At 63.6% G+C, this 25,818-nt stretch overlaps 1 protein-coding gene across 1 annotated transcript in view; it reads left to right on the plus strand.

The window, feature by feature from the left end:
* Positions 1 to 25,818, plus strand: part of MAD1L1 (MAD1 mitotic arrest deficient like 1) — a gene marked incomplete at its 3' end in the record, with an annotated part of 218,357 nt that overhangs the window by 100,394 nt on the left and 92,145 nt on the right. Inside the window, 1 exon segment of the mRNA XM_018040283.1 lies at positions 11,588 to 11,732. Coding sequence (XP_017895772.1) covers positions 11,588 to 11,732 — 145 coding nt within the window.

The following is a 25,818-nucleotide window of genomic DNA, read 5'->3' on the forward strand; positions in this document are numbered from 1 at the left end:
AGCTAAAGCTATAAAGCTCCTAGAAGAACGCTGGTGGCGTAAATTTCTGTGGCCTTGGGTCAGGTGAGAACGGTTTCTTGAATACCAAGCAAAAACATACACAAATGTCTTCATACAAAAGCAAAAAAAAAAAAAGAGTAAAATCGTCTTTATTGAAATAAAATTAAATTCATCAAAGGGCACCATCAAGAAACTAAAAAAAGTCAACCCGTGTAAGAAAGGAAATGTTTGCCAAGTATCTGATAACGGTCTGGTGTCTAGAATATATGAAGACTTCTCACAACTCAGCCATCAAGGAAACAGTCTGATTAAAAGCATGGGTTAAGTACTTGAATAGACATTCCTCCAAAGGAGGTAAATGAACGTCCCATAAGGACGTGAAGAGCTGCTCAGTGTCAGTAATCACTAGAGGAATGGGCCCGAACCCCGGACATGTCACCTCTCGCCCCAGAGGGCGGCTCCTTTCAAACAACGGGAAGCGGGTGTTGGCGAGGAGGGGGAGAGGCCGCACCCTTCGGCACCGCTGCTGGGATGGGAATCGTGGTGTGGGGCGGCTGGGGCAGCTGTTCACACACCCGCGTGCACAGTCGTCTGAGCTGGAGGCTGCCCAGCGTCCATGCAGGCTGAGTGGGTAGCTGAGCCATGGTCCGTCCAACAAGGAGGTGGAGCAGGGCTGCGTGGTGATGTGCGATGGACCTTGAAACCAAGATGCTCGTTGGAAGAAGCCAGTCAGAGAGGGCCCTGAGGTGTACGAGTCCAGGAAGACGGTGTCCCCAATCAGCAGACTCACGGTGGGGCGGTGGTGGGGAGCAGGGTGGAGGGTGACGAAGAGCTTCTGCAGTCGATGCTGATGCTGGTCCATCACTCGGGCGTGTCCGGCTCTGCGACCCCTCGGGCTGCAGCACGCCAGGCTCCTCTGTCCTCACTGTCTCCCGGAGCTTGTTCAAACTCATGTCCGTAGAGTCGGTGACACCATCCAAACATCCTGGCCCCTTCTCCTCCTGCCTTCAGTCTTTCCCGGCATCAGGGTGTTTTCCAGTAAGTCAGCTCTTCGCATCAGGGGGCCAAAGTATTAGAGCTTCAGCATCAGTCCTTCCGATGAATATTCAGGGCCCATTTCCTTTAGGTTGGACTGGTTGGATCTCCTTGCAGTCCAGGGGACTCTCAAGAGCCTTCTCCAACACCATAGTTCAAAAGCATCAATTCTTTGGTGCTCAGCTGTCTTTATGGTCCAGCTCTCACGTTGCAAATATACTAAAACTACTGAATTGTTCACATTGAAATGGTGTGATGGTAGATTTTATGTAAATTTTGTCTAAAAAATGAATTCTTCAAAAAATGGTTTTGTAACATTAATGCCTGAGAACCTTGTGAGGCTCATTGAGAAGGTGCCCCTAAAGTAACCTTGCCTCCTTCAGTGACTCGGTGGGTGGTGGCTGGGGGCCCTGGCGCGTGGTGCAGCGGGCCCTCTGGCCTGGCCGCCTGGTGGGCGTTGACGGCCAGTCTGAGCCCCTCGGGGAGGGCCTGGGCCACCCCCTGGGGCTCCCGCAGGCCCCTTCCCTCTGCAAGCCAGGCTGTCAATCGCCGTCTCTGCCCGCAGCCTGCCACTTGAGCAATTTGCTGTAAAAAGGCCATTTCAAAGAAAGGCGTCTTTGCGTCACAAGGTCTCAGCGTCTGATCCGTGGGGCCGTGTTCACGAAGGACCCAGGGCCATGCGGGGCCGGCATGGGGGCCACCTGGGGTGGTGGCGGGTGTCCCTGGGAAGCAGGCGCTTCTTCAGTGCTCTGTGGGCGGAACAGGGCTGGGCCTGTGAGCCCCGAGGCAGCGCGGGCCTGGAGCGGCGGGCAGAGGGGCTGAGGCTGTGCGTGGCCTGTGCCGTGAGTGAGGGGCCCGGGCGGCCCACGCCCCACAGCTCGTCCTAGGGCACCGGGTGCACACAGAGCTGGCCACCGTGGCCTTCTCTTCTGCATCGATGGGGACTCACAGGAGGCGCTCCGTTTGCCGTGACTGGTGGCCTGTGTGAGCAGGGACCCAAGGCTGCGAGCATGTGCTGGTGGCCGTGATCAGCGTGGGGTCTGGACACAGAGACCTCATGACTGGCCTCCAGAGCCCGCGTGCCTGGGGACTGCGGTGGGGTGCATGCGTGGAGCCAGCAGCCGGCGCCTGCTCCCAGGCCGTGCGTGTGTGTTTTCGATGATGGCTCTGGTGGCCTCCAGTGTCACCTGGGGCCTGACGACGGGGAGCTGGCGGGGTTGCTGTGCGGACATTCACAGATGACAGGGAGCCGGGGGGCCGTGGGGGGCAGACGTTCACAGACGACAGGGAGCTGGCAGGGCTTCATTGCAGACATTCACAGACAACGGGGCGGGGGGGGCGGGGGCGGGGGTGCTGTTCAGACGTTCACAGTCGACGGGGGCGGGGCGGGGCGCGCCGGCTTGTGTGGGGCCCCAGGGCGCCTCCTCCTTGGTGCCTGGAGGTGGGTCCACGTGGTGGTCGGGCTCCGCTCTGGAGGCCTCCGTGGCGGGTGAGGCTCCTTCTCTCCTCCAGGAGTTTCAGGAAGTTCAGTAAGTGTTCACAGTCATGCCAGGCCTTCGCTTTTCTCCGCCTTCTATTCACACGCCTAGGCTTGTTCTCTGAGTTATCCACTGGCAACCTTCGGCCGGCGTCTCCTGAATGTCGTTGAATTATCGCAGCTGCTCAGTTCCTCCCTGCCCACCCTGCCCAGCGCCGCTCACTCCAGACTCCCTGCGGGGTGGAGGGTCACCAGTGAAAACGGAGTCGCTGCGTGGATGTCCCTGAAGTGTCTTTTCCCCCGTGTTGGTCTGAGTGGAGAACTAGACCTTGCCTGTAGGGGGACTCCTGGTAGAGTCACTCAGTGGGTGAGCGGCAGCCCACCCACTCCTGACCCTGACCTGGGGACCCACCCACTCCTGACCCTGACAGCCCACCCACTCCTGACCCTGACCTGGCGGCCCACCCACTCCTGACCGTGACCTGGGGACCCACCCACTCCTGACCCTGACCTGGGGACCCACCCACTCCTGACCCTGACCTGGCGGCCCACCCACTCCTGACCCTGACCTGGGGACCCACCCACTCCTGACCCTGGTGGCCCACCCACTCCTGACCCTGACCTGGGGACCCTCCCACTCCTGACCCTGACCTGGGGACCCACCCACTCCTGACCCTGACCTGGGGACCAACCCACTCCTGACCCTGGCGGCCCACCCACTCCTGACCCTGACCTGGGGACCCACCCACTCCTGACCCTGACGGCCCACCCACTCCTGACCCTGACCTGGTGGCCCACCCACTCCTGACCCTGACCTGGGGACCCACCCACTCCTGACCCTGACGGCCCACCCACTCCTGACCCTGACCTGGCGGCCCACCCACTCCTGACCCTGACCTGGGGACCCACCCACTCCTGACCCTGACCTGGGGACCCACCCACTCCTGACCCTGACCCTGGCGGCCCACCCACTCCTGACCCTGACCCTGGCGGCCCACCCACTCCTGACCCTGACCCTGGCGGCCCACCCACTCCTGACCCTGACGCCCCACCCACTGCTGACCCTGACCCCACGCTGTGCACTCCCGGGCCCAGGCCCCCGGGGGCCCCTGCGGCCCGCTGCCCCGTGTAGGCGGGTGGGCCCCAGCCTCTGCTGGAGTCTTCGTGGCTCTCCTGTCGCCTTTCTGGAGCCCCGGGTGGTGCTTCCTCTACGGCAAACTGGTCTTCTCAGCGGGGAGGCACCCCTCACCACCGCACCTGCTTGCACTCTGCCCTCTTCAGACGTGGCACTCGCCCCGGGCCTCTGGGTGACACCTCATCCAGGGGCAGCCCGGGCCTTGGCTGGGGCTCGCTGCCTTCCCACTCGTGGGGCCGCAGCCTTCCTTGTCACTGGATAAGCTGTGGGGCATTCCCACAGCCCTGCAGCAGGACGCAGGGAGCCCGAGGCCGCGTCTAAGGCGATCGCAAGGGTTACGCAGAAGGTCGGAAGCAGAGCGCGCGCCGTGTGTCAGGGAGTCCATCCGTCTCTGAACAAAGTGCGTTTCTTCTGAGGAATCTCGAGGGGTGAACAGTGTCCCTGGGTCCCCTCATGCAACGCGCAGGTGGTGGGGGCAGGGCGGACCCCCCCCGCCCCCCGCCCCAGGACCACGCAGCCCCAGCCGCCGCTGCCCCCCCGCCGGCTGCCCCAACCCAGACCCACTAGGCGCTTTTTCCCCTGGGCCCCAGGCGGCATCTGCAAGGTGAGGTCAGGAGTCCTGCCCCAAGGCGTGGTCTTGGGGGCTCTCGGGCCCCGTCCTGTGGGTGAGCGGAGGGGTGCTCCTGCTTCCCCGACCAGGCCTGCCGTGGAAAGGCCGCTTCTGTCTTCGTCGGCTCTTCAAGGGCAAGAGGAACTGAGCGGCACTGGCCTTTCTCCAGGCGCGTGTCAGCCCCGGGCCCCGTGCCTGGGGCGGACGCGCAATTGGCAGGCGAGCGGCTCTGTGGGCACAGCAGGGCTGGGCGGGCGCCTCCCTGGGGCCAGTGAGGGAGCGCCTGGCAGCTTTTCGAGCCTGACTTCTCCCGTCCTCCCGTCCTTCCAGCCCGGGGGGCGCCCCGCAGGTGCTGATCAGGCGGAGACTAGAGGGAGTGTGGCCGCGCCTGCTCCTCCCCGGGAGCCCTGCGGGCCACGGCCGCACGCCTGGTGGACGCAGTGGACGCCAGCCTCCCGGGAAGGCTTCTGGCCGGCGGGTTGTCAGGACAGCAGCGTCTGGGGAGAATGAACGGGTGTACCGGGCTGTGTTGCCCAGGTGGCGCCCAGGCAGCCGGAAGGATTGTCGCGGGTTCGGGGTCAGTTGCAGGCCTGGAGGGCGCTGCTGGCACTGTCTGCAGGCTGGAGCCTCGGTCAGAGTGGCTGCTGGGGTCCTCTGGCGACTCGGGAGCACACAGGGGTAGACGGTGCTGTCTCAATTTCATGTTGGCCCAAGCTCACAGGTGCGCTCAGAGCCCGCGGCCTGGTGCTGCCCTCTGACCGCCTGGCCCGGCCAGGACGGCAGGGAGGCGTCGGGCCCCCCAGCCCTTTGCCCCCCTGGCCTGGCTGTTGTCCTCGGGCAGCTGTGCTCCTTCCCTCCCCTCTTGGTCCTGGTTCTGCTGGTCCTGGTTTTTATCCCGTCTCCTGTGCTGGGCCATGAGCTCCCTGAGGACAGGAGGTGTGACCTTATGAAACCCTTTTCCTCATTTTTCATTTCTGTAGTGCTCACCTCGAGGCTAGGGGCTCAGGGTGCTCAGTGAGTGAAGGCCCGAGCCTGCGCTGACCAGCACCCCTGGGACGCCGTGGGGCCTAGAGAGACCGGTGCACACGAGAGGCCGGGTCACCTCATTACTCAGCTGCTGTCTCCTCCTGGAGGTGCTCCTGAGAGCCAAGTGCGAGGGTCCGGGCAGCTGCTCTAGAGGGTCTGAGGGCCCCCACTGCGTCTGGCCCTGCGCCCCTGTTGCCCCAGGGGGGCTGCACCAAACCAGCCTCGGGCCCCCTCCCCAGAATTTGGAGCTGTCCCACCCCTGCAGTTACAGGCTGGTAATGGATCGGCTAAATTGAGATATTCATTACAGTTGGACTTGAATTGAAATTGCAGAGGGTGATTTTCCTTCTCACGTTTCAAGGTCAGATGAGAGTATTTTCTGTGTGGCCTTTGTTTATCTGGGAATGCAAATTGAATTTGGTGGTTCCGGTTGATAGGACGTTGGGGGCGGTGGCCGGGCGGCGGGCCCCTCAGCCTGCTCCTCTCCGGCCCCTTGATCGCAGTTACGTCAGCCTCTGCTTGCCTCATTCTCTGGTTCTGTTTCTGCTGTTTGGATTTTTAAAATTTTTTTCTGAGAAATGTGTGCTGACCTTTGGAGACATTTAAGGATTGAAATTAGATGCTGTACGTGAAGACGGCTGTGTGCCACCAGCCTGGGCATCCTGGGCTCCCCTCCCAGGTGGCCCTTCTCGAGTCTGAGCAGGACCCGGGCCGGAGGGGCACCTGCATCCCGCCCTTGACTCCCCATACACGCCAGCGCTGCCCCTGCGTGAGACTTGGGGCGCCCTGAGCTCAGCCCTGCGAGCCCGGCTGGCTGGGCATCGGGGCTCCCGAGTACACAGGTGGGCTCTGAGTGGGTGGGCTCTGGAGGCTCCTCTGTCCGGGGAGTTATGGGTCCCCCTCTGGGTCCCCCTCTGGGCCCCCAGAAGCCGCGCTGGTTTCCCCCCTCCTGCGTGTGTGCTGCCCCGGGGGCCCAGCCAGGCGCCACGGGGGCAGGAGCCCCAGTGTGGGGGGCACCCTGTCCTCTGGGACAGCGTTCCTGAAACCAGCGCCTGGCTCTGTCTCACCAGCCGCCCCTGCCCTGTCGGGCTGCCACGCGGCTCCCGGCCAGGCCTGTGGACACGGGTGCGCCTCCCTGAGGCTGGACCAAGCTGGGCCGGGTCTTGGACCGGGCCGTCCTGCAAATGCAGGCCATGAGGCGGCCACAGGCCTCGCCGTGTGGCGGGTGTCTCATCCCCGTGGTGCTGAGGTCTGCCTCCAGGTGGGTTTGTGTGTTTGGTCAGGAAGGGGGACACTGAGCAGGCAGCAGTGGGGCAGGGCGGCCTGGCCCAGGGCTGCGGGTGCGGGTGGGGCGCCTGTGGTAGGGCCGGGTGTCGGGGGCGGGGCCTGCAGGCTGTCCGCCTGCTCCTGTGGGAGCATCGGTCTCGGGAGCAGCTCTGCCCTTCCTCCCGTGAGTACCCCCCTCACCTGGCTCCCTCCTAGTCCCTCCGTCCACTGTTTATCCTCTGGGCCGTGGCTTCCAGCAGTAAACCCTGAGTTCTGGCGGTGAGAAAGTCCCTGTTGTGTGGGGGGCCCCGGCGGTGTAGTGCCCCCTGGTTCCCCCACCCCGGGGGGAGGCAGCGGAAGCTGAAGCCCTTCTGGCTGGAGGCTGGCCGCCCCTAAGCTGCCCTGCCATCCTTGCCACCTGAGAGCTTCTCCTGGATCTGACCACCTGGACGCTGGTGCTCGTGCCGAGTGCCCTGTACCCCTGCCCGCCCACTCCCTAGCCAGGGGTCCCGAGGGCCTCCTGTGCCCTGGACCACTCACCGTATGAACACACGTACGCGCACACACACGTGTGGGGCGCTGTACCCCGAGAGCCCTTGCTGTGGCTGACACACACACACCCACGCACACACCCCCCCCACACCCATGCACACACACACCCCACCACACACACCCACACACACACACCCACGTGCACACACACACCCCAACACACACACACACCCGACACCCACGCACACACACCCCCCCACACCCATGCACACACACACACCCCACCATACACACCCACCCACGTGCACACACACACACCCACACCCATGCACACACACACACACCCACCACACACACACACACCCACGTGCACACACACACCCCAACACACACACACACCCGACACCCACGCACACACACCCCCCCACACCCATGCACACACACACACCCCACCATACACACCCACCCACGTGCACGCACACACCCCCCCACACCCATGCACACACACACACACACCCCACCACACACACACACACACCCGACACCCATGCACACACACACCCCAACACACACACCCACGCGCGCGCGCACACACACACACACACACACACACATCCCCCTCTGCACCCCGGGCTCCCTCTGTGGGCCTTGCCTGCCGCCTCAGGGCGTCTTGGCGGCCCTGCCGTTGGAGCTGCTGGTGACCTTGCTCCCAGCCGAACCCCTGACCTCCTTTGGGTACGTGTGCATGGCTCGCTTGTGTCCCTGAATCCTGCTGGGTCTTGCCCGCCAGCCGCGGCCCACGTGGGGTCAGCTCGCTCTCTCCCCTCTTTCTGCCTCTGGGACCTCGGCTCCAACCCGCAGCCCTGGAGGGTTTTCAGCTTTTGAGGATTCCCTGAGGAGCTGTGGTGGCCCCGAGCTTCGTGGTCATCCTCGGGCGGCTCTGCGGCTGCCCCAGGGGTGTGGAGAGGGCCTCTGAGCTCTGCGGCTGGCATGCAGCCCCATCCTTCCCAACGAACACACGGCCGCCTGCCTGTCCCCAGTGGCCCGGGGCGCGCGGCCACTGTACTAGAGTGGCTGGCAGTGGGCCCGTGCCCTTGTCGGCAGAGGTGTGTGCTGGGTCCTCGCGCGGGACAGAGGTGCTGGGGAGCGTGTGTCGGCCGGGTCCGCTCTCCGCTCCTCGGAGCCCGAGGCAAGGATGCGCTGAGGACTCTGAGCAGCTGGGGACGGTCACTGACAGTGACCTGTTTGCTGCCATGTGACCGCCAGGCATCTGAGCCTCGGCGGGCGCCTGGTGCTGCCTGGGGAACACTCCCGGGCACTCGTCACAAATCAAGCTCTGCCTCCTCCCGCCGTCCAAGCGAGCGTCTGGACCATGTCACTGCCCAGAGGGATCACGCACTTCAGGGCTGTTCTTGGTGGGAACTCGGGTCCAGCCACAGGAGCACCGTTTCCGCCCTCTGAGCTGCCCTGCCAGGCAGGCCTGGGTGGGAAGCCACTGCCCCAGACGCAGCTCAGAGTGGGGCCCCGACAGGGCCAGTGTCCTTCCCGGCTGGGCTGCCTGGCCCCGCCCTGCCCTCCTGCCTCCCAGCGGTGCTGCGCGGCCGCACGTGCCAGCCCTGACCGGTGTCTGATGCCGTGGCGGCTGGAGCTGCCGGGGGAGGATGTGGAGGGCCGGCCCCCCGCCGTCGGGAGAAGGGCATGGTGGCTCCTGCAGCCTCACAGCGCCTGACGCCCTTCACCGCTCCTCGCACGCAGGCCTTTCTGCGCGGGGTGCGCTGAAGACGACAATGTCCGGGCAGCATGAGCGGCCCTGCCTGCAGAGCGCGCTTTCGTGCTCAGGCCTTACCCCCTCCTGCAGACGCGGGCGCAAACAGGCGTTAATGGACGGACAAGCTGGCCGGCTACTCCCCTGAGAAACGAGGGCCTCTCTTTGAGCTCCCAGGGGTGCACGAAAATGCCACTGACCCCAGGGTTCAGCGTGAGCACAGAGCCAGAAGTTTAATTTTTTATGAGTTTCTCCCCTGCTTCAGCAGAAGGGCCACGATGGAGCGAGAGAAAGTTCCCGCGGAGAGGAGGGGCTGTGTGGAGAGAAGGTTCCCGCGGAGAGGAGGGGCTGTGCGATTGGACGCCTGTGTCCCGCCCAGAGGTGCTGGCGGCCGTGTGTGTGTCGGGCTGCAGGCCTGTTCTGCCGAGTCCGCTCCCCAACAACCCCACCCCGGGCGCTCCGGGAGGGGGGCCCCGGCCTGTGGGCAGGTGGGGCAGGCTGATCTGGGACGTTACCGGGTGAGATCTTGGGAACATCGGGAAAGCAGGCTCCTGGGGGAGCAGCACGTTTGCGCCAGTTTGTTCAGCCCTTGTCCCCCGAGGCCGAGCTGTTCACGGCCCCTCCTCTCCTGCCCATGGGGGCGTCCCCACCCTGCGAGGTCACTTCTGTGGGCACAGCCTGTGCTCCTAGCCGCTTCCCTCCTCCTCCGTCCCCTGCGGGCATCTCTGCTGCTTTGCTCTGGGAGGTGGTCTCGGCCCCACTCGCTCCCGGCTGCTTCTTCCGTGCAGCCCTCCTCGGCTGCTCTTCGTCCTCTTTCTGTCTGCCCTCTGGCCCCTGTGGCCCTCGCACACACCGGTGGCTTCAGAGCCCCTGGTGCTGCCCTCTGTGGGCGGGTGCGCTGCCGCGTAGGCTGACCCTCTGCTCTGCCTGCCCTCGCTCTGGCCCTTGCTCCTGAGGTGACCGCGTGCTCGCTTCCTGTCTGCCTCTGCCCCGTGGCTCCTGCGCCCCCGCCCTCCTCTCCAGCCTTCTTCTCCAGCTCTGCCCTGCCAGGCGGTGCAGGAGGCGCTGGGGGGAGGGAGCCGCACGCCTTGGGCAGGAGGCCTGCCAGCCCTCCTCTGAAGAGGGGGCCCCCCCCCCCGCTCCCCCTTGTGCTTGGGGTTCGGGGCAGCACAACCCCGCCCCATGCCCTCGGCCTGCTCAGACAAGGGAGCCCAAGCTTCTCTGTTTAAATCACGAGGCGGAGCTGTGATTCAAGCGCTCTGAGCGTCCCCACCTGAAGTCAGTGATTCCAGAGTCATGTCACAGCCCTTGATTGTTCAGTTGGCCTTTGAATAGTTCCAAATTGAACTGGAGCTCAAAATAGCCTGTTAACAAGTCTGTTCCAAATGAATATTTATACGCTTGTTTTTTAATATCATTTTATGCTTTAGTTACACATCACCTCGAGGTGGCAGGTGCCGTTGGCCAGCTGTGCAGCGGGGTCGGGGGGCTCAGTCTTAGGATGAGGCTTTCTGGCGGGGCTGCCCGGGGTCAGGCGGCAGGGCAGGCGCGGGATCCTTGGGCGATGCCATCTCCTGCGGGGGCTGAGCCCTGTTTAGGTAGCCCAGACCAGGAGTTCTCTTACAGCGTTCTCTAAATGTGTGTTTCACGTTTACTCTCAAATTAGCTGTTTAAAGAATTGCAGTAAATTATAATAAAAAACTACAGACTTACTCAGATGTGAAATAGGAAAGGTTAGCGTGGTGGAGACCACCCCCAAAGAGAGCGCTGCCCGCCATCCCTGTGGATTAAGGTTTTCTTGAAAATCGTGTAATCGAGGCAAAAAAATAATTGGACACCCAAGAATAATGCAAGGTGCAGGTGGCCTCTGTGGGCCTCAGCTCCAGCTGTTCATGTCTTCAGAGTCATCTCGGTGTAGTCTTTGGGCGTCAGCCCAGGTAAATGTTACAACTCGCAGCTTATGACGGGATCCTGATAAAACCTCCAAAGGAAAGAACAGGAACTTCTCTGGTGGTTCAGTGGTGAAGACTCCGTGCCTGTGGTGCGAAGGCTGTGGGTTTGATCCCTGGTTGGGGATGGTGCGTGGCGTGGCTGAAAAAAGACAGAAAGAAACAGAGGAGAATATTAAAGGTTTTCTGGAAAGAGGTTTTCTCTACTTGGAGTGGCGTGAGCTTGGCGTCTGACGTCCACACCGCACGGTGCTCCTGCCACGCCTGATGCCCCGGGGCTGGCACCTCCCTGCCCCGCGGTGGCGTGCCTCCCGGGAGCTCTCCTGGTAGCTGTCCCCTCACAGAGCACGGGGGTGTCTGTGTGCAGGCACCTCTGACGTGGGCGGGATGGGACAGGGCTCTGAAAGTCAGTGTGGGAACAGTCCAAGGCAGAGGATGGCCCAGCAGGCTGTGAAGGACGGGGGACATTTTGAGGGGAGTGCTGGGCTTCGGGCCCAGGGCCGCCCACCCCGGTCTGTGGTTGAGGGTGGCTCTGGGCCCCCGGGTCCACCCTGCTGGAGCTCTGCACGATCCGGGGGTGGGAAGGGGCCTCCGCGGGCCTGTGGGAAGTGCTCCAGGCTGGCCTGGCTCTTTCAGAGGCACCTTCGAGCGCGTGGCCGGCGATCTTCCCCACTGCGTGAGACACGTTCTGGGGTCACCCTGGGCCCCGTTTGAATCCGGAGTCTCAGCTGTTCAGAAGTGGGGGGTGGGCTGGGCGCGCTTGCGGCTCCGTCTCGGGGCTGAGTGATGTGTGGGCACTGGGCCTGACCCCTCTGCCCTTCGGCCCCTGCAGCGCCCGGGAGCTGGAGAAGGCCCGACTGCAGCTCCAGGAAGAGGTCCGCCAGCTCGGCGGCCAGCTGCTGGAGGAGAGGAAGCGGCGTGAGACGCACGAGGCCCTGGCACGGCGGCTGCAGAAGCGAGTGCTGCTGCTGACGAAGGTACGAGCGGCGCCCGGGGCCAGCCCCCACCCCCGTGTCCACCCTCCCAGGCCAGCGGCTCAGGGCCCCTGTGTCTTCAGCCCCAGGCCAGCAGATCCCCAGCCGGCCCCCGCATCCACACCCTCCCAGGCCAGCGGCTCAGGGCCCCCTGTGTCTTCAGCCCCAGGCCAGCGGCCCCCAGCCGGCCCCCGCGTCCACCCTCCCAGGCCAGCAGATCCCCAGCCGGCCCCCGCATCCACCCTCCCAGGCCAGCAGATCCCCAGCCGGCCCCCGCGTCCACCCTCCCAGGCCAGCAGATCCCCAGCCGGCCCCCGCGTCCACCCTCCCAGGCCAGCAGATCCCCAGCCGGCCCCCGCGTCCACCCTCCCAGGCCAGCAGATCCCCAGCCGGCCCCCGCGTCCACCCTCCCAGGCCAGCAGATCCCCAGCCGGCCCCCGCGTCCACCCTCCCAGGCCAGCGGCCCCCGGCCGGCCCCCGCGTCCACCCTCCCAGGCCAGCAGATCCCCAGCCGGCCCCCGCATCCACCCTCCCAGGCCAGCGGCCCCCGCGTCCACGCTCAGTCATCTCCCCAGGCCTATGGTGGCCTAGTCTCGGCCACGCGATGCACTCATAGCCCTCAGCAACGTGTCTCACTGCTGGAGCGGTTAGCCACCCACGGAGCTGCCTGGGAGTCACGGCTCAGGCCAGGCCAGCTCCCCTGTCCCTGGGCGGGGGGGGGGGGGGGGCGTCTTGGCCGTGTGGCCGCCTTGTCTTCACCCTGCCTCTTCAGGAGGCTCTGAGATGCTGACCCGGAAGCCCCGCTGCTCCTCTCCTCCTGAGGGCCTCACGTGCCGACAGGGGTTCGGTCGTCGGCCCCAAGACCCTGGCTCCTCACGCGGGTCAGCCTCCCTCTGGCCTCAGGCAGGCCCAGCCTCTCCTTCAGAGCCCAGTGAGCAGAGGCTGGCATGCACTGTGGGCCGGGGTCTCCAACTGTGCTGAGCCTGGGGCTTCTGATGTCTGCCTCGATAAGCAGAGCATGAATTAAGGTTTTTGTGTGAGAGAGCGTAATTAAGACGTTGCCGTGGATGCTGAAATTTCAGAAGACGAGGCAGGAAAAAGCCAGAATCTGTCCTGAGATGCTCTCGTGGGGGGCAGGTGGGGGCGTCCAGCTGCTGGCAGGCTGATGCTGAGGGGCTGGGCGGACCCCGACCTGGGAGGGGGCAGTTCGCCCGGGACGCACCAGGAGCTAGTACTACGTGTGACAACCGTGTGTTCTTGACAGTTTGATAAAAACCCGGGACCTCCTGGTCATGAGTCAGCTGGAGGAAGCCTGCTGTCTCACGGCCTGTGCCCCGCGGGTGTGCCCTGCCGTGAGTGTTGGGTGCGGCTTGTCCCACCAGTGATGTAGCAGGTGCCCCTCAGGGGAGACCCTCAGCCCTGCTGCCTCCGGGGCGGCCACGCTTTGCCCCATGGGCTGGCTCCCCAGGCCCCTCCCCTCCCCTCCGTCTCTCGTGTGTCCTGGTGTCTTTGCTGTGGGACACGCCCACGATACAGGCGTGTGATTGGCCCTACGGAAGCTACGGTCCCGGGGACAGGCGGGCAGGGCTGACACCCCCTGGTGTCTGCAGATGTGGCAGGTGCAGAGCTCGGCTTGGCTCCGGAGGAGTTTTGAAGGTGCTGAGGGTGGAGCTGAGACCTGGGACTTTGACCTTGGTGGAAGGAGCGTGGAGAACCGGGCCTCCCGGGCGGGGAGCCCCAATGTGGACGGCAGGAAGCCGCCGCGGCTCCAGACAAGACACTGGAAAGAACAGGGCGACCGAGGTCCACCAGCCATTGCTGACCCGCGTCCAACCCGAGGGCGCAGGGCGCGCGAGGGCCCAGAGGGGAGGCAGACGAGCTCAGGGCCAGGGCTCCGACGGGCGCCACCGGCGCCGGGGCCTGACCTCTGGGCTGGAGGCTGTGTGGTCCCTGATGCAGGAAGCACGGGGCTCTCCCCGGAGACGGGTGGGAGACCGTCCCTGTGACCGCAGGAGCACGGCTCGCTCGCTGGGTCTCTGTCCTCAGCCAGAGCTCAGGCCGGATGAGCCCGGCCCGCTCTGAGTGCTCCGCGCTGTTCCACACGGAAGTCGCTCAGCCGGCCTGGTGGTTCTCACCGGGACGGTGCTCGCGGGGTGCTGGGAAGACTCCAGAAGGACCAGATGGGGGTTCCTGAAGGTTCAGAAATGGAACCACCGTGCGACCCAGCGGTCCCGGCTCTGGGCGTTTATCCAGAGGAGACAGAAGCAGCGTCTCGCAGAGAGCTCCGCACCCCTCGTTTGTCGCAGCTCTATTCCTGAAGCCCGGAGGACCCCTCGGGGGATGGTCGGTAAAGAAGTGGAGGTTGTGCGGCGGCCGCTCCTCAGCCGTGGAGATCCTGCCGCCTGCGACGGTGTGGCTGGACCTGCGGTCGTTACACTGAGATTACTCAGACAGAGACGGTCTTGCCTGTGGGTGGGATCTAAGAAAGCTGAGCGTATGAAAGAGGCCAGGCTGGAGGCTGCCGGCGGCGGGGGTCGGGTGGGAGGGATGGGGGAAAGTGGTCAGGAGGACAGATAAGTGGTGGTGGGGGGTGGACACAGGGCAAGGCCCACCCCTGCCTGTCCGCCCCGCGAGGCTCTGGGCTGCCCGTGCAGCGGGGCAGAGGGTGCGTGCCTCCCGGTGGGCGGCTCTCCGGCCTCAGCTGCCTGTGGCCCCAGAGCAGCCCCTTCAGGCTTTGGGAGGAGGCACCCCGTGGGCCTGCGCGGGTCCTGCTGTGGTGTCAGGGCCGGTCCACTGCCGTGCAGTTCAGTCACAGCCAGTGAGGCTCTCTGGGAGGGTGCAGCCCCTGACCATCCACAGGTGGCACAGCCTGGCCACTTGGAGAGCTCACGAGCTGTCCCCGTGCAGGGCCCACCAGCCCCGTCGATGTCACCCACGGCTGGTGCCTGCGCTGCCCCGCGAGTGAGTGTCCTGGGGCTGGATCGGCGGCCTGGAGGCCTGCTCTCCGTCAGGGAGGGCTGCAGGGGCGCGGGGCAGGGGCGCCTGCTCGGCGGGGCTGCGTGTCCACTGGCGCCTCCGCATTCGCGCGCTCGTGCTTGGCTTCAGTCTTGGGCACTTTCTGCCCTCGAGAGTCACTGCTCCCGGCTCCCAAGGCAGGAAATTTCCACTCCTCTCCCTGGCTCAGCAGGTTGGAAGGCAGCGGTGCATTCTGGCCTGATTCAGCCCGGCCTGGCCCGCTGCGCTCACGGGCGTAGGTCTGAGAGGCACATTGGTTGCCTGGCACTGACGGACAGCTTACATCGCCTGTCACTTGGAGGCGTGTTTGTGAGGGGTCGATATGGTCGCCCACGCAGCCCGGGTCCAGCACGCAGGATCCGTCCTGCCAGCCGAGTGATTAAGCCGTTCGTCAGGCCAGTCTGCGGAGGGTGGCCAGCCTGCCGCCTCCGGCTCGGTGCGGGGTGCACCCCCACCCACGTGGCCCCGTGGGTTCACACAGGGCCCCCTCGTGGTCTGTGAGCTCCCTCCTCGGGGCACCTCCTCGTGACAGCTGTCTGGCCTTGCAGTGTGGTTGCTCACGTTTCCCTGTGCTTCCTGGGGAGGTGCCCCCACCCTCTGGGCACCCCCAGCCCAGCCCTGGGCCGGTGTGGCGAGTGCACTGTCCCGCCCTCCGCTGGGCACTGGGCCAAGCCCGCCAAGGGGGCGCCCGCTCCCGCGAGCCATCGAGGGCCCTGTTTCCATGCTTGACATTTCGGAGTACAGTGTTTGGAGGGTGCGATTTTATTTTGAGACCTTATTAAGCATCTCCAGTCTAAGAGTTTAATTGTTACTGATAGCTAAGAGTGTAATTACCTTGGTGAAATACCCTGACTATTTTAAGCAATTGAAAACTGGCTTCCAGAACTGGGTGAACACAGACCATTTTCCTATTTGAAATGCGCTATTTCCAGCGCGCCCCTAATACTCCACAATATGGTTACAGAATCCTATTTATAGACTTTAAGCAGTGAAAGCTAACTTTTTGCATGAAATTTTAAAAAATGAAAATAAACTCCCCTCTTCTCCCCACCCCCAGTTCCCTGGGGGCGCGGCCTTTGGAGGAGGACAGCAGTTACTGCCGGCCGGCTTTCTCGGGGGCATGGTCTGGGGGTGATGACATCCCCCTCATGGCTCCCCACCGTTGCTGCTTAAGAAACAGATACGAGGGCAGAAGGTGAGGCAGGAAGTGCTGGGGGGCCCCCAGGAGAGGCCGGGGTTCCTCTTTCCTCGTGTACAGACGAGGTTGTGCTGGAGGAGGCCCAGGAGCAAGGTGGGCACCCTGCCTGGGCTGGGGGAGCCGTGTCGCTAGGGGCTCCCTGAGGACGGGGCGCCCCCTTTGCCCAGGGGTCCACGCTGTGCCCAGGGGGCTCTGTCGAGCCTCCTGGTCCTTTTCCGACCGAGGGCCTCGGCTTGGGTGTCGGCGTTGGCATAAGGCTATTTATCTTGCGTAAATGCAGCTCTTTCTGTTCCTCGTGTTCACTGGGCGGCTTAGAAAAGGGCAGTCATTACATAGGAACTGTGTGAGGCGGGGCTTGTCCAGCTGCTGCCGCGGGTCAGCAGCCAGTGGCTCCGCAGAGGGAGGTCCAGGCTTGGGCGGGGGCCGGCACGACCCCGCGGTTCTCTGCAGAAGCCCAGCGCCCCCAGAGCCTGCTGGTACCCGCCCGCAGCGCGAGAGTGGCCTGCTGGCGGGAGTCTGCGCTCCTTCCTGATTGCAGGCGGCTCAGCCCCGCGGGCGAGGGCACAGCTCCGCCTCGTGTGGAGTCCCGCACACAGTTCCAGACTCCGTACACTGCGCAGTCTGGGCGTGTGTGTGTAAGGTCAGAAGGAAGGAGACCGCGGGGATTTCCGGGTTTTTCTGAGTTTCCCAGAGGCGATCCAGGCAGGTGGTCCTAACAGCTGTGTCCCCGGCAAGGGCAGGGTGAGGGCTGGCCCCTTTTCTGTGGATGCCCCGCGAGTGACGGGAGGGTCCTGGCCCGGGGACTGGTTGCATCTCGCTGGGTACAGAGGCGCCACCTTGTTTGTGAGACCTGCAGCCTGGGGAGGTGGGGGCCTCGGTGTCCCATCAGTGAAGGGCCTGCTCCCGCCTTGCCCGCCCTCTTTGGAGGTTTTCGAGGGTGCAGTGAGTCAAGAGGGGTATTTGGTGGGAGATGTGTGGCAGGCCCCTCTCCTGGGCCTGCTGACTCCCGAGTGAGCAGGACCGTCTGGTGATGAGCAGGCGGCGGCGTCTTCCTATGGGCCACCTGCTTCCATCTCGTCACCTTGACGTTGGCGCTTTGTGGGTGGCGACGGGCTGATCTTTGCCTGCCAGAGCCTGGAGACACTCCCTGCTTCAGTGTTCTGACCACTTGCACGTGCATGTGACGCGGAACACGGCTTGATCTGGGGTGTGAGCGAAGCAGGCAACAGGACGGTTTTCCCCATGGCAAGTGTCGTTACTCCAGCACCGTTTCTGAAACGACCCTTCGTCCCCTGTGTGCGGGCTGGTTGCTGCCTGAGTTGCCGACGGGCGGCGGAACTTCTGCGCGCTGGTCCCCCCTGTCCTCTGCCAGCGCCGCCGCCTTCACTGCGGCCGCCCGGTGGTGCTCTGATGCGGCGGTAAGCTCCAGAGGGATTGCCGCCCTTCAGGAGTCTCCGGCTCATCCTGGTCCTTCACTCGTCCTCGTACGTTTCAGAGCCCCTTTGTCAGTTTACGCACACAGTCTGCTGGGGAACGGTTGGGGTTACAGCGAATTTACAGTTTGTACATCAGTTTGGGGATAAACGGCCCCTTAGCACCATTTCATCTTCTCACCCCGAGCGCTGGCTGTCCCATTCCTTATCTGGGTCTTCGCGCACGCTCTCAGTGGCGGGCGTTTGCGGGTTTCTAGGGGGCGGTCTCGCGCCCTGTTAGGTACCCTCCCCCCGCGCGTGTTTCACGTACGGCAATGCGGCCTCCCAGGGTGGTCCTCCGCCGTGTGCGGCCCCCCGGGCCCCCCAGGTGGGAGCAGCCCCCGAGGAAACCGCCCCCTCTGCACCGGCCTCGCGCCTGCACGTTCTCGCGCCCGACCCAGCGCTGCAGCCTCCGGAGCAGGGGGCGCGCGGGTCTCGGGAAGCCCCGGTGGCTCCGCGGCACACGCGCCCCGTGTGCAGTTTGGCTCTGCACAGTCTTTGTCGGGTTTTGGACTTCCCTGGCGGCTCAGGCGGTAAAGCGTCTGTCTATAATGTGAGACCTGGGTTCGATCCCTGGGTTGGGAAGATTCCCTGGAGAAGGAAATGGCAACCCACTCCAGTACTTCTTGCCTTGAAAATCCCATGGACAGAGGAGCCTGGCGCAGGCTACTATCCGTGGGGCCACAAAGAGTCGGGTACGACCGGGCGACCTCACCTTCACTTTTGCTGGATTATGGAAGTCCCCATCGAGCGGTCGTTTTCTAAGGGCTTTTATCATCAGTGTCTGCCCCGTGAATTTTGGTGTGGGTTATTTTTATTTTCCTGTTGAAAATGTTTTCTCACATCCTTCCTCACTTTGCAAAGGCCGACCTTCAGGCGAGGTTTGCACGTTCCAAGCTCACTGCGCAGCAGATGGGAAGGCTGGAAGGGGATTCAAAGAGCCCAGGCGCGATCACTCTGCCCCTCGCTGAAGCGCAGGTTCTCGGGGGCGGCTCCTGTGAGCTGTGCTCCATGCTGCGGCAGCATGGGGTAGGCAGGCTCAGCGTCGGGGTCTCCCTCGGGTTGTGGTAGAGCAGGCGGGCAAAGCTCGAAGAAGCCAGGGCACAGCGCCTGGGAGAGGAGACGTGCTGGAGCCTGCGGGTGGGTCAGTTTTACGACCTTTAGAAAGAACACAGTTTAGACCCGCAGGAGTTTGTGACAGCAGTGGGAGGTGCATCTCAGCCAGCTTCCCCCGGGGGGGGGGGGGGCATCTCAGATGGTTCTAGTGCAGTGTCAGGACCAGGCCTGATGTTCATGCAGTATGTGTGAGTGTGTGTGTGCATATATGCATGAGTAAGTGTGAGTGCACTGCGTGAGTGCATGTGTGTGTGTGTGCATGCGTGTGTTGAGTGTGAACATGTGTGTGTTGACTGCACGTGTGTGCATGCATATGTGCGTGGGTGCATGCGTGTGTTGAGTGTGTGTGTGTTGCATTATGTTGAGTGTGTGAGTGCACATGTGTGTGTTGAGTGCATGCGTGTGTTGAGTGTGAGTGTGCATGTGTGTGCTGAGTGTGCATGCGTGTGTTGAGTGCCTGTGTGTGCATGTGTGTTGAGTGAGTGTGCGTGTGTTGAGTGTGTGTGAGTGTCCATGCTTGTGTGCGAGTGAGCACGTTTGTGCAGGTGAGAGTGTGTGTGAGATGCTGCTGTCCTTGTAGAAGCCCTGCTCAGAACGCGCTGCCACCACGAAGGCCTCCTTAGGCTGCACCTCAGCCCCCGGCCTCCCATCCCCAGCCCTAATCTAGTTTCCATCTCTGGGAATTTTGGCATTCCAAGGACACTGTGTAACAGTGGGCATCGAGTCTGTGCCATTTAAACTGCTGCTGATTGGCATGCTGTGACTTTATTTTTTAGAGTGGCTTAGGTCTTTCAAGTAAGGCAGCAGACAGAGTTCCCACGTCCTCCGCTGCCCGAGGCGGCCCTCCCGATGGCTCTGTGCACTGTGAGCGGCCCGCAGTCCAGCTGGGAAGTTCTGCGCTCCGTGAGCTGAGGCCCGCAGCCCATGCGCGGGTCGCCCTGTGCCGGGCCCTGTGGCTCTGGCCAGTGCTTGCTGTCAGGTGTGCCCACCGCAGGGCGCCGCTGTCAGCTGCCTCCCCCCCTGGGCCCCAGCCCTTTCGCTGTCTCGGTCGTTGCAGCTTTTCCCGAAGGTCATGCAGCTGGGGTCCCGCAGGGTCGTCTTTCAGACTGGCCTCTGTCATCAGTGGGGTGCCTTCCGGGAGCCTCGGTACCCTTTCTTGGCTTGACAGCTCCCTTCTTTTATCACTGAGTAAAATCCGTTATCTGGATGGATCTGCTTGTTTACCCCTCACTTGCTGGAAGTCTCGCTTGCGTTTCTGAAGGCTTTCGTGTGGACCTGAGTTTTCCTGTCAGTACCGGAGCCGCCTGGAGAGTGTTCAGCTGTGAGTGCGTTTGATCGCAGCGCGTCCTGCAGCCGTCGCGGGCCCCTGCCGCGTGTGGCTTTCGCACATCGTGTCTTCTCCCCTTTCTGTGGGAGCCCTGGAGGCAGGGGTGTTTCCGTGTTACTGTTGAGGACTCTGAAACTCGGAGCAGGCGGGTGGCGTTGCACCTTGAAGCGGTGGGTTCTGCTCTGGTCTCTGCTTGGTCCCTCGGCAGTGGCTGCCGGCACCTTCAGCATCTCAGGTTTTGTTTTCATCACACCTGCGAGCGGAACCGAGGGGGCCTGGCTGTGGTGTTCAGAGGCCCCCGTCCACTTTCCCGTGACGGGTAAGGGGGCAGCGAGGACTCGGGGGCTGTGTGGTGTGAGCAGGCCTGATAAGCACTGCCTGGCCCCCTGGGGGTCTGCGGGGCCCCCTCAGCAGCAGCTGCCCCGGCCCTCACACCCCCGAGGCGGGACCCTACCCCGCAGCCGCCCCGGCCGGCCGGGCCTGAGTACCTCCTGTGGCTGCTGCCCCTGGCCCACGCCGAGGCCTCCCACCCGGGAGAAGAGCTGAGCACGTCTGTTTCTCGGGCAGAAGAGCAGAAGGGCCACCAGCCGCTTCTAATCACGCGTCTCCATGCTCCTCTCACAGCCGTCCTTGGCCTCGATGAGCTTCCTAATCTTATTAGAAGGGTTTCTCTCCCCTGCCTCCTCTTTTAATGCTGGGAATTCGTGGTTTGGGGAGCACAGGAGGAAATACTTAAGAAGCTCAGAACCTGCTCTGTCTTCTGAGAAGCAGAATCCTCTTTGTGTGACTCTGGTGTGCTCTTTGCCACCCACCGAGGCTTGGATCAGGGGTGCCATGCCCCTTCCCCGTTTCCCTCTCAGGAAACTGCAGTCCGAGTGGGGCCGGGATGCTGGCGGGATGGAGTGGTGGCTTGGGTTGGTGGCTCCTGCCGGGCGGGGCTCCTCTGGACCCCCCTCCCCTGCCCTCTGCCCATGACCCTGCCCCCAGTTAGGGGGAGTCCTGGGACTGGGGTATGGCTGTCCTGCCTGGGTGTCTGAATGCCGCTCTGCTCCCAGACAATAGTCTGCACCTGGGGCTGGCCTTCCTCTGAGGCCCCCTGGGCCTGGCTGCCCGAGGGCCGGGGTCGCGCTCTCCGCCCAGGAAGGGCGCGGGGCAGCGGTGTTCGCCTGCCTCACGTTCAGGCTCGGGTTCAGCCTCTGCTCTCTTCCGAATGCCGGCCCCTGAATGCTGTCCCCCTGGGGGCCTCTTCCTGGCCCCCAGACAAGCCCCGAGGAGGGTCATGAGCGCCAGCCGGCCCCACTGCTCGGCCCAGCGCCCCCCGCCCCAGCTGAGCAGGACCCTCTCGGCTGCAGAATTTAATTTCGCATGTTAAGATGTTGTCCTTTCAGGTTACCTTTCCAGGCTGACGTTTCTATTATGTCCATTTAAGTAAGGAAGTCTTCCTGTTTTGTTATGGGAAAACACCATCTGCAGAGTTATTAGAAAGCCAGCCTTGTCGCCAGTATTGCATTATCCCACCAAGGGGGCAGCCGGACTGGGTCGCGGCAGGAAAAACTCCAGAGAGAAAAGCAATGTTAGGAAATATAATGAAATCAAAACAAAATGCCTTTCATCTCTCTCCAGTTTGAAGATGTTTATTAAGATAGATTCGTGGTTGCGTGGGAGAGGGGTGCTCTGGGTGGGCGGGGGGCCGTCGTGGCCTCCCTTAGAGAGCCCCCTCCTGCGGGCCGCGGGCCGCCCGTCTCCAGGTCCCTGCGCTGAGGGAGCTCGGCTCCCCGCCCCGCCGTGCCGACCCAGGCGCCCCGGGCTCCGGAAGCCGCAGGCTCTGCGGGGGGCGTGGTCCCCAGGGGCCCGCACCCTGGGCTTGCGTGAGCCTCGGCAGCAGCCCTGGTGGGACTGTGACCCAGAGCCGTGCTGGATGCTCCGTGGATGCTCCCAGCTCAGCGCAGCGCCTGCCCCCAGCCTGCTCCCTGGGGAAGGGCGAGCGGCTCTGTTTGCAGGAGTGCTGGCCTGTGACCCCGTGCCAGGAGGAGGATGCATGTCTGAGCCAGGATGTCCTTAAGCGGGACTCGAGTCACACCGCTTCGGTCTCAGCGCCCCCCCCGCGCCCCCCGTCTATGTGTGGCACTAGGAGGCTTTGCAGTCCCGGCCGCTGCTCCTGTCCGGCTGGCAGTGTCGCGCGGGCAGGGGCCTGGGAAGATGCCCTCCTGCCTCCCTGGTCTTCTGCCGCCTCCGTGCCCATCTCTGTCCCTCCCGAGAGGGCAGGGCCTGTGCTCTCGGGTTCCCCAGCAGTGAGCACACAGCGGGCACGTGGAACCTGGCTGGCACCCAGAATCTCAGCTCAGCGTCAAGTCCCTCACATGACAGACGAGGAGGCCACTCGACTGGAGCCCCAGGGGTGAGGGGCAGCGTTGCGGCGGGCCGCGGCCTCCTCCCACTTCTCACTGTGCGAGGGGGGCTCTCTGTCGCCCCCCACACCCCCCAGGCAGCCCCACACCCCTCCTGGCTGCCATTGAGCAGGGAGTGGGACCGCCTAAGTGCGCGCAGTGAGGTCTCCATACAGATGTGTCTGATGCTGTGACTTAAAGGCCCCGGTGCTGATTGTTCCCCCAACAGTGAAAGTGAGCAGAGCAGCTCCCCAGAGCAGGTGAGCGTGGCCGGGCAGGCGTCGGGGCGGCGTCCCTCTGACTGTGTGAGCCCTGCCCCTCCCTGCGCTCCGGGAGGCCGCCTGTCCTCCTCCCCCAGGGCTCCTCCCACAGCTCCTTCCTGGCTGGCTTGCAGCCTTTGTAAAACCGTCACAGTCTGTGCGCCAAGTCCGTAATTTTAAGCATCTCTGTGACCCATAGTCAGCTATGCAGTGTTCAATAATCAAGTGTGAGTACGTTCATTTTTAAATTAAAAAATACAGTGACGTGAAAACTAGAACGGGTAGAATTTCCACGGATCCCCCTCCCAGAGTCGCCCTGCGCGCCCCTGTGTCCCTGCCCCGGTGGTGACTCTGGAGGGTGCTCCGGCTGGTGGAGGCACCCGGCTGCGGGCGTCAGGCAGGCCTGGGGGCCGCGGGTATCGCTGCTCCTGCTTGGACTGCTCACGGGGGCGGGGACGGCGGAGCCACAGGCGTCGGCCCGGTCCGCACTCCCGTCCCCTGGGCCGGGTCCTCGCTGAGCTCAGCGCCCCGTGGGACACACTCCCTGCTCAAAGGCAGCCAGGAGGGGTGTGGGGGCTGCCTGTGGGGCTTGGCCTGTGACTCCACTCACACGGCGTGCGGGGATGCGGGGCCGGCCCGGCAGGAACCAGAGCGCTCCGCACCCGGCTTCACTCCTCGGTGCCTCTGTGCCGCCTGCGAAGCTCCGGTTCCCCGAGAACCCCTGTCCTTTGAGGTTCCTGAAGACAGTTTCCTGCGGAGCCCTGCACACTCACCGCGTCACTGTGCCGGTCTGCCTGTTGACGGCTCTGGGAGATCCCACGGGCGGGGGTACCCCGCTGGCGGGGCCTGTAGAGGTGAGCTTGCAAGCGCTGGACAGGCCCTGTCACTCCCAGTCTTGCTTGTTTGTTCTTGGGGTCTTTGTGTGGACTTTGTGTTTCTAACCTGCTGCGCTAAAATCCGCCGTCTTGTTTACTGAGCTGTGGTGCCTCTGTCTCCATTTCCTCACTGGGCAGCCAGCAGGCCGTGTTCCTCGCTCCGCCTCCCCGATGCCTCCCCTCCTCCCCCCGCAGGCCCTCGGCGGGGGGTGTCCCCAGGGCAGGGCTCTGGCCGAGAGGGAGGCTGGGGGGCCACCTGCCACAGCTGCCGGTCAGGAGGGTCTGCAGGCCTGGGAGGACGCGGCCGTCCTGGCTGCGAGTGTCCTGTGTACGCTTCAGATCTCCCTTGTTGTGGAGCCCTGTTCTCCTTTTAATTCAATTTCGAAGAAATCCAAATCTTTGAATAACCTTCATCCCGAAAGGAAAGGAAGTTGGCTGCAGGTGAAAATTGATGGTCATGCTCAAAGACATGGTTCCCTGCCAGGCAGCCTCTTGAGGCTGCTGCTAAAAATAGCCGCGGCGCCTCGCCGGGGGCGTTTGACTTGTCGCCAGGCCGCTCCCGGTGATTATCGCAGGCGTTGCAGGTGCCCGCAGCGCCCTCGGCCATTCCGGCCCGGGCATGTCCGCCTTCGGCTTGCGGAGGCCTGACGGCTCCTTCCCTGCCCCCTGCCTGCGCTGGGTCGTCCGGGTTCCGCTGAAAGGTTGTGAATGCGGAGGGACCCCATACCGCCCTCCCCCCGGTGGAGGCTCCCAGGGTCCTCTGTCTGGGCCTGGGCCCTCCCGTCACTGTCTTTGGCTCCCGGCTCCTTGCCCCTCCAGGCTGCCCCCGTCGGGCAGGGCGCCGGGCCCGGCTCTCTCTAGGCTCACCCTGGCATGGGCCTGGCCAGGCAGCTCACTGACAGCTGCAGCAGGACCGGAGGCGGCGGTCCCTCAGGGTGTCCAGTGAGGGGGCCGTGCCTGGCCCTTACGGGGCCCCGCTGCGCCCGGGCTGGCCTGTGCTGGGCTCTGTGGCGGCCCTTCTGCAGGAGGCCCCGGCCGCTGCCCTGGAAGCCTGCTTTTGCTCACCGAGCTCTTGAGGGGCTTGGAGACCCAGCAGCTGCGCCTGCAGCGGGGGCCGCCCTGTGCGCCTGGGCGGGGAGGTTTCGCTCCATGCTCTATTCTGGGGAAGAGGAGCCTGGGACTGCGGCTCAGAAGACAGCTGGAACCTGGGCTCTATCGTTCTGTGCCCTCTGCTTCTCACAGCAGGATTCCCAACCTTTAAACTTCTCTCCCTCTCCAGGAGGCCGAGGTGGGGGCCCACCCCAGAGACTGATTATGGGAGCCAGTGCTTTTGAAAGTATGATTCACCTGTAAACGAATATTCAGAAACGTGGCAGTGAGCTCACTGGACACTGACAGCGGGCTCTGCTGTCGTGTGGCATTTGGGTTCCTGAACACTACCCAGCCACCAGGCACCCACACCACTCAGCACCGCACTGGTGACGCAGTGCCAGGGCGGGAGAGCGTGGGGACACCGGCAGCGCAGTTTCACACGCGGCCAGCGATCGTGAAACAGACAGAGGCCACAGTGAAGCGGCACGTGGCCTAGAAGAGACCCGGGAGGGCGGGGGAGTGTGTGGCTGGGGTTTCCACTCCGCTCGGCCGGCTTCTTCCCCAGGGGTCTGCACGCCGCAGGCCAGCCCCTGCCGGTTTCGTCTGGCGTGCTGGAGAAATCCGTGCCTTCGGGTCTCACCCCGGGCTGGGAGGCAGGTGTCTGTCCCCGCATCGTGTCTGTCTTCCCGGGAACGTCTGTCCTTGCCTGGTGCGGGACCTGGGGCGAGCAGGTGTTTAGTGCCTGCTAAATCATCTTGTTACCTAGTTTTCATTAACTTTTATCGTCTAAGAATCATCTTTGAAAGTCGTGGAAGCTCTTCGAGCTAGAATTTGCAGGTTCCCTTTTTGTGGAAGAGGAATCTTAGCTGGGGAAGGTTGAGGAGTTGCAGTGGGGGAGGTAGGTCGTATCCAGGCAGGCATGTCCGGCTCCGCCCAGAGCCCCCGCCCCCACCCATCAGGGCATAGCCCCCTCCTGTCTGGGAGGGTGGGCCTCTGAGCGTGTGGGTTCTTGCACATGTGAGTCTGTGCCTGTGTGCAGGCGTGTGCGTGTGCCTGCACGTGTTAGCCTGTGCGTGTGTGCAGGCACGTGTGTGTGATTGCACGTGAGTCTGTGTGCGTGTGCGTGTGATTGCACCTGTGCGTGTGCAGGTGTGTGCGTGGCTGCGAGTGTGAGCGTGTGCAGGCACGCGTGTGTGCTTGTGCCTGCACTGAGTGTGCGTGTGTGCAGGCGTGTGTCTGCACGTGTGTGTGCGTGTGCCTGCACGTGTGTAGGTGCGTGTGCAAGCATGTGCATAGGTGTGTGCGTGTGCCTGCACGAGTGTGCGTGTGCAGGTGTGTGTGTAGGCG

The sequence above is a fragment of the Capra hircus genome, chromosome 25, assembly GCF_001704415.2.
Source record: "Capra hircus breed San Clemente chromosome 25, ASM170441v1, whole genome shotgun sequence".
In the NCBI taxonomy this organism is placed as follows: domain Eukaryota; kingdom Metazoa; phylum Chordata; class Mammalia; order Artiodactyla; family Bovidae; genus Capra; species Capra hircus.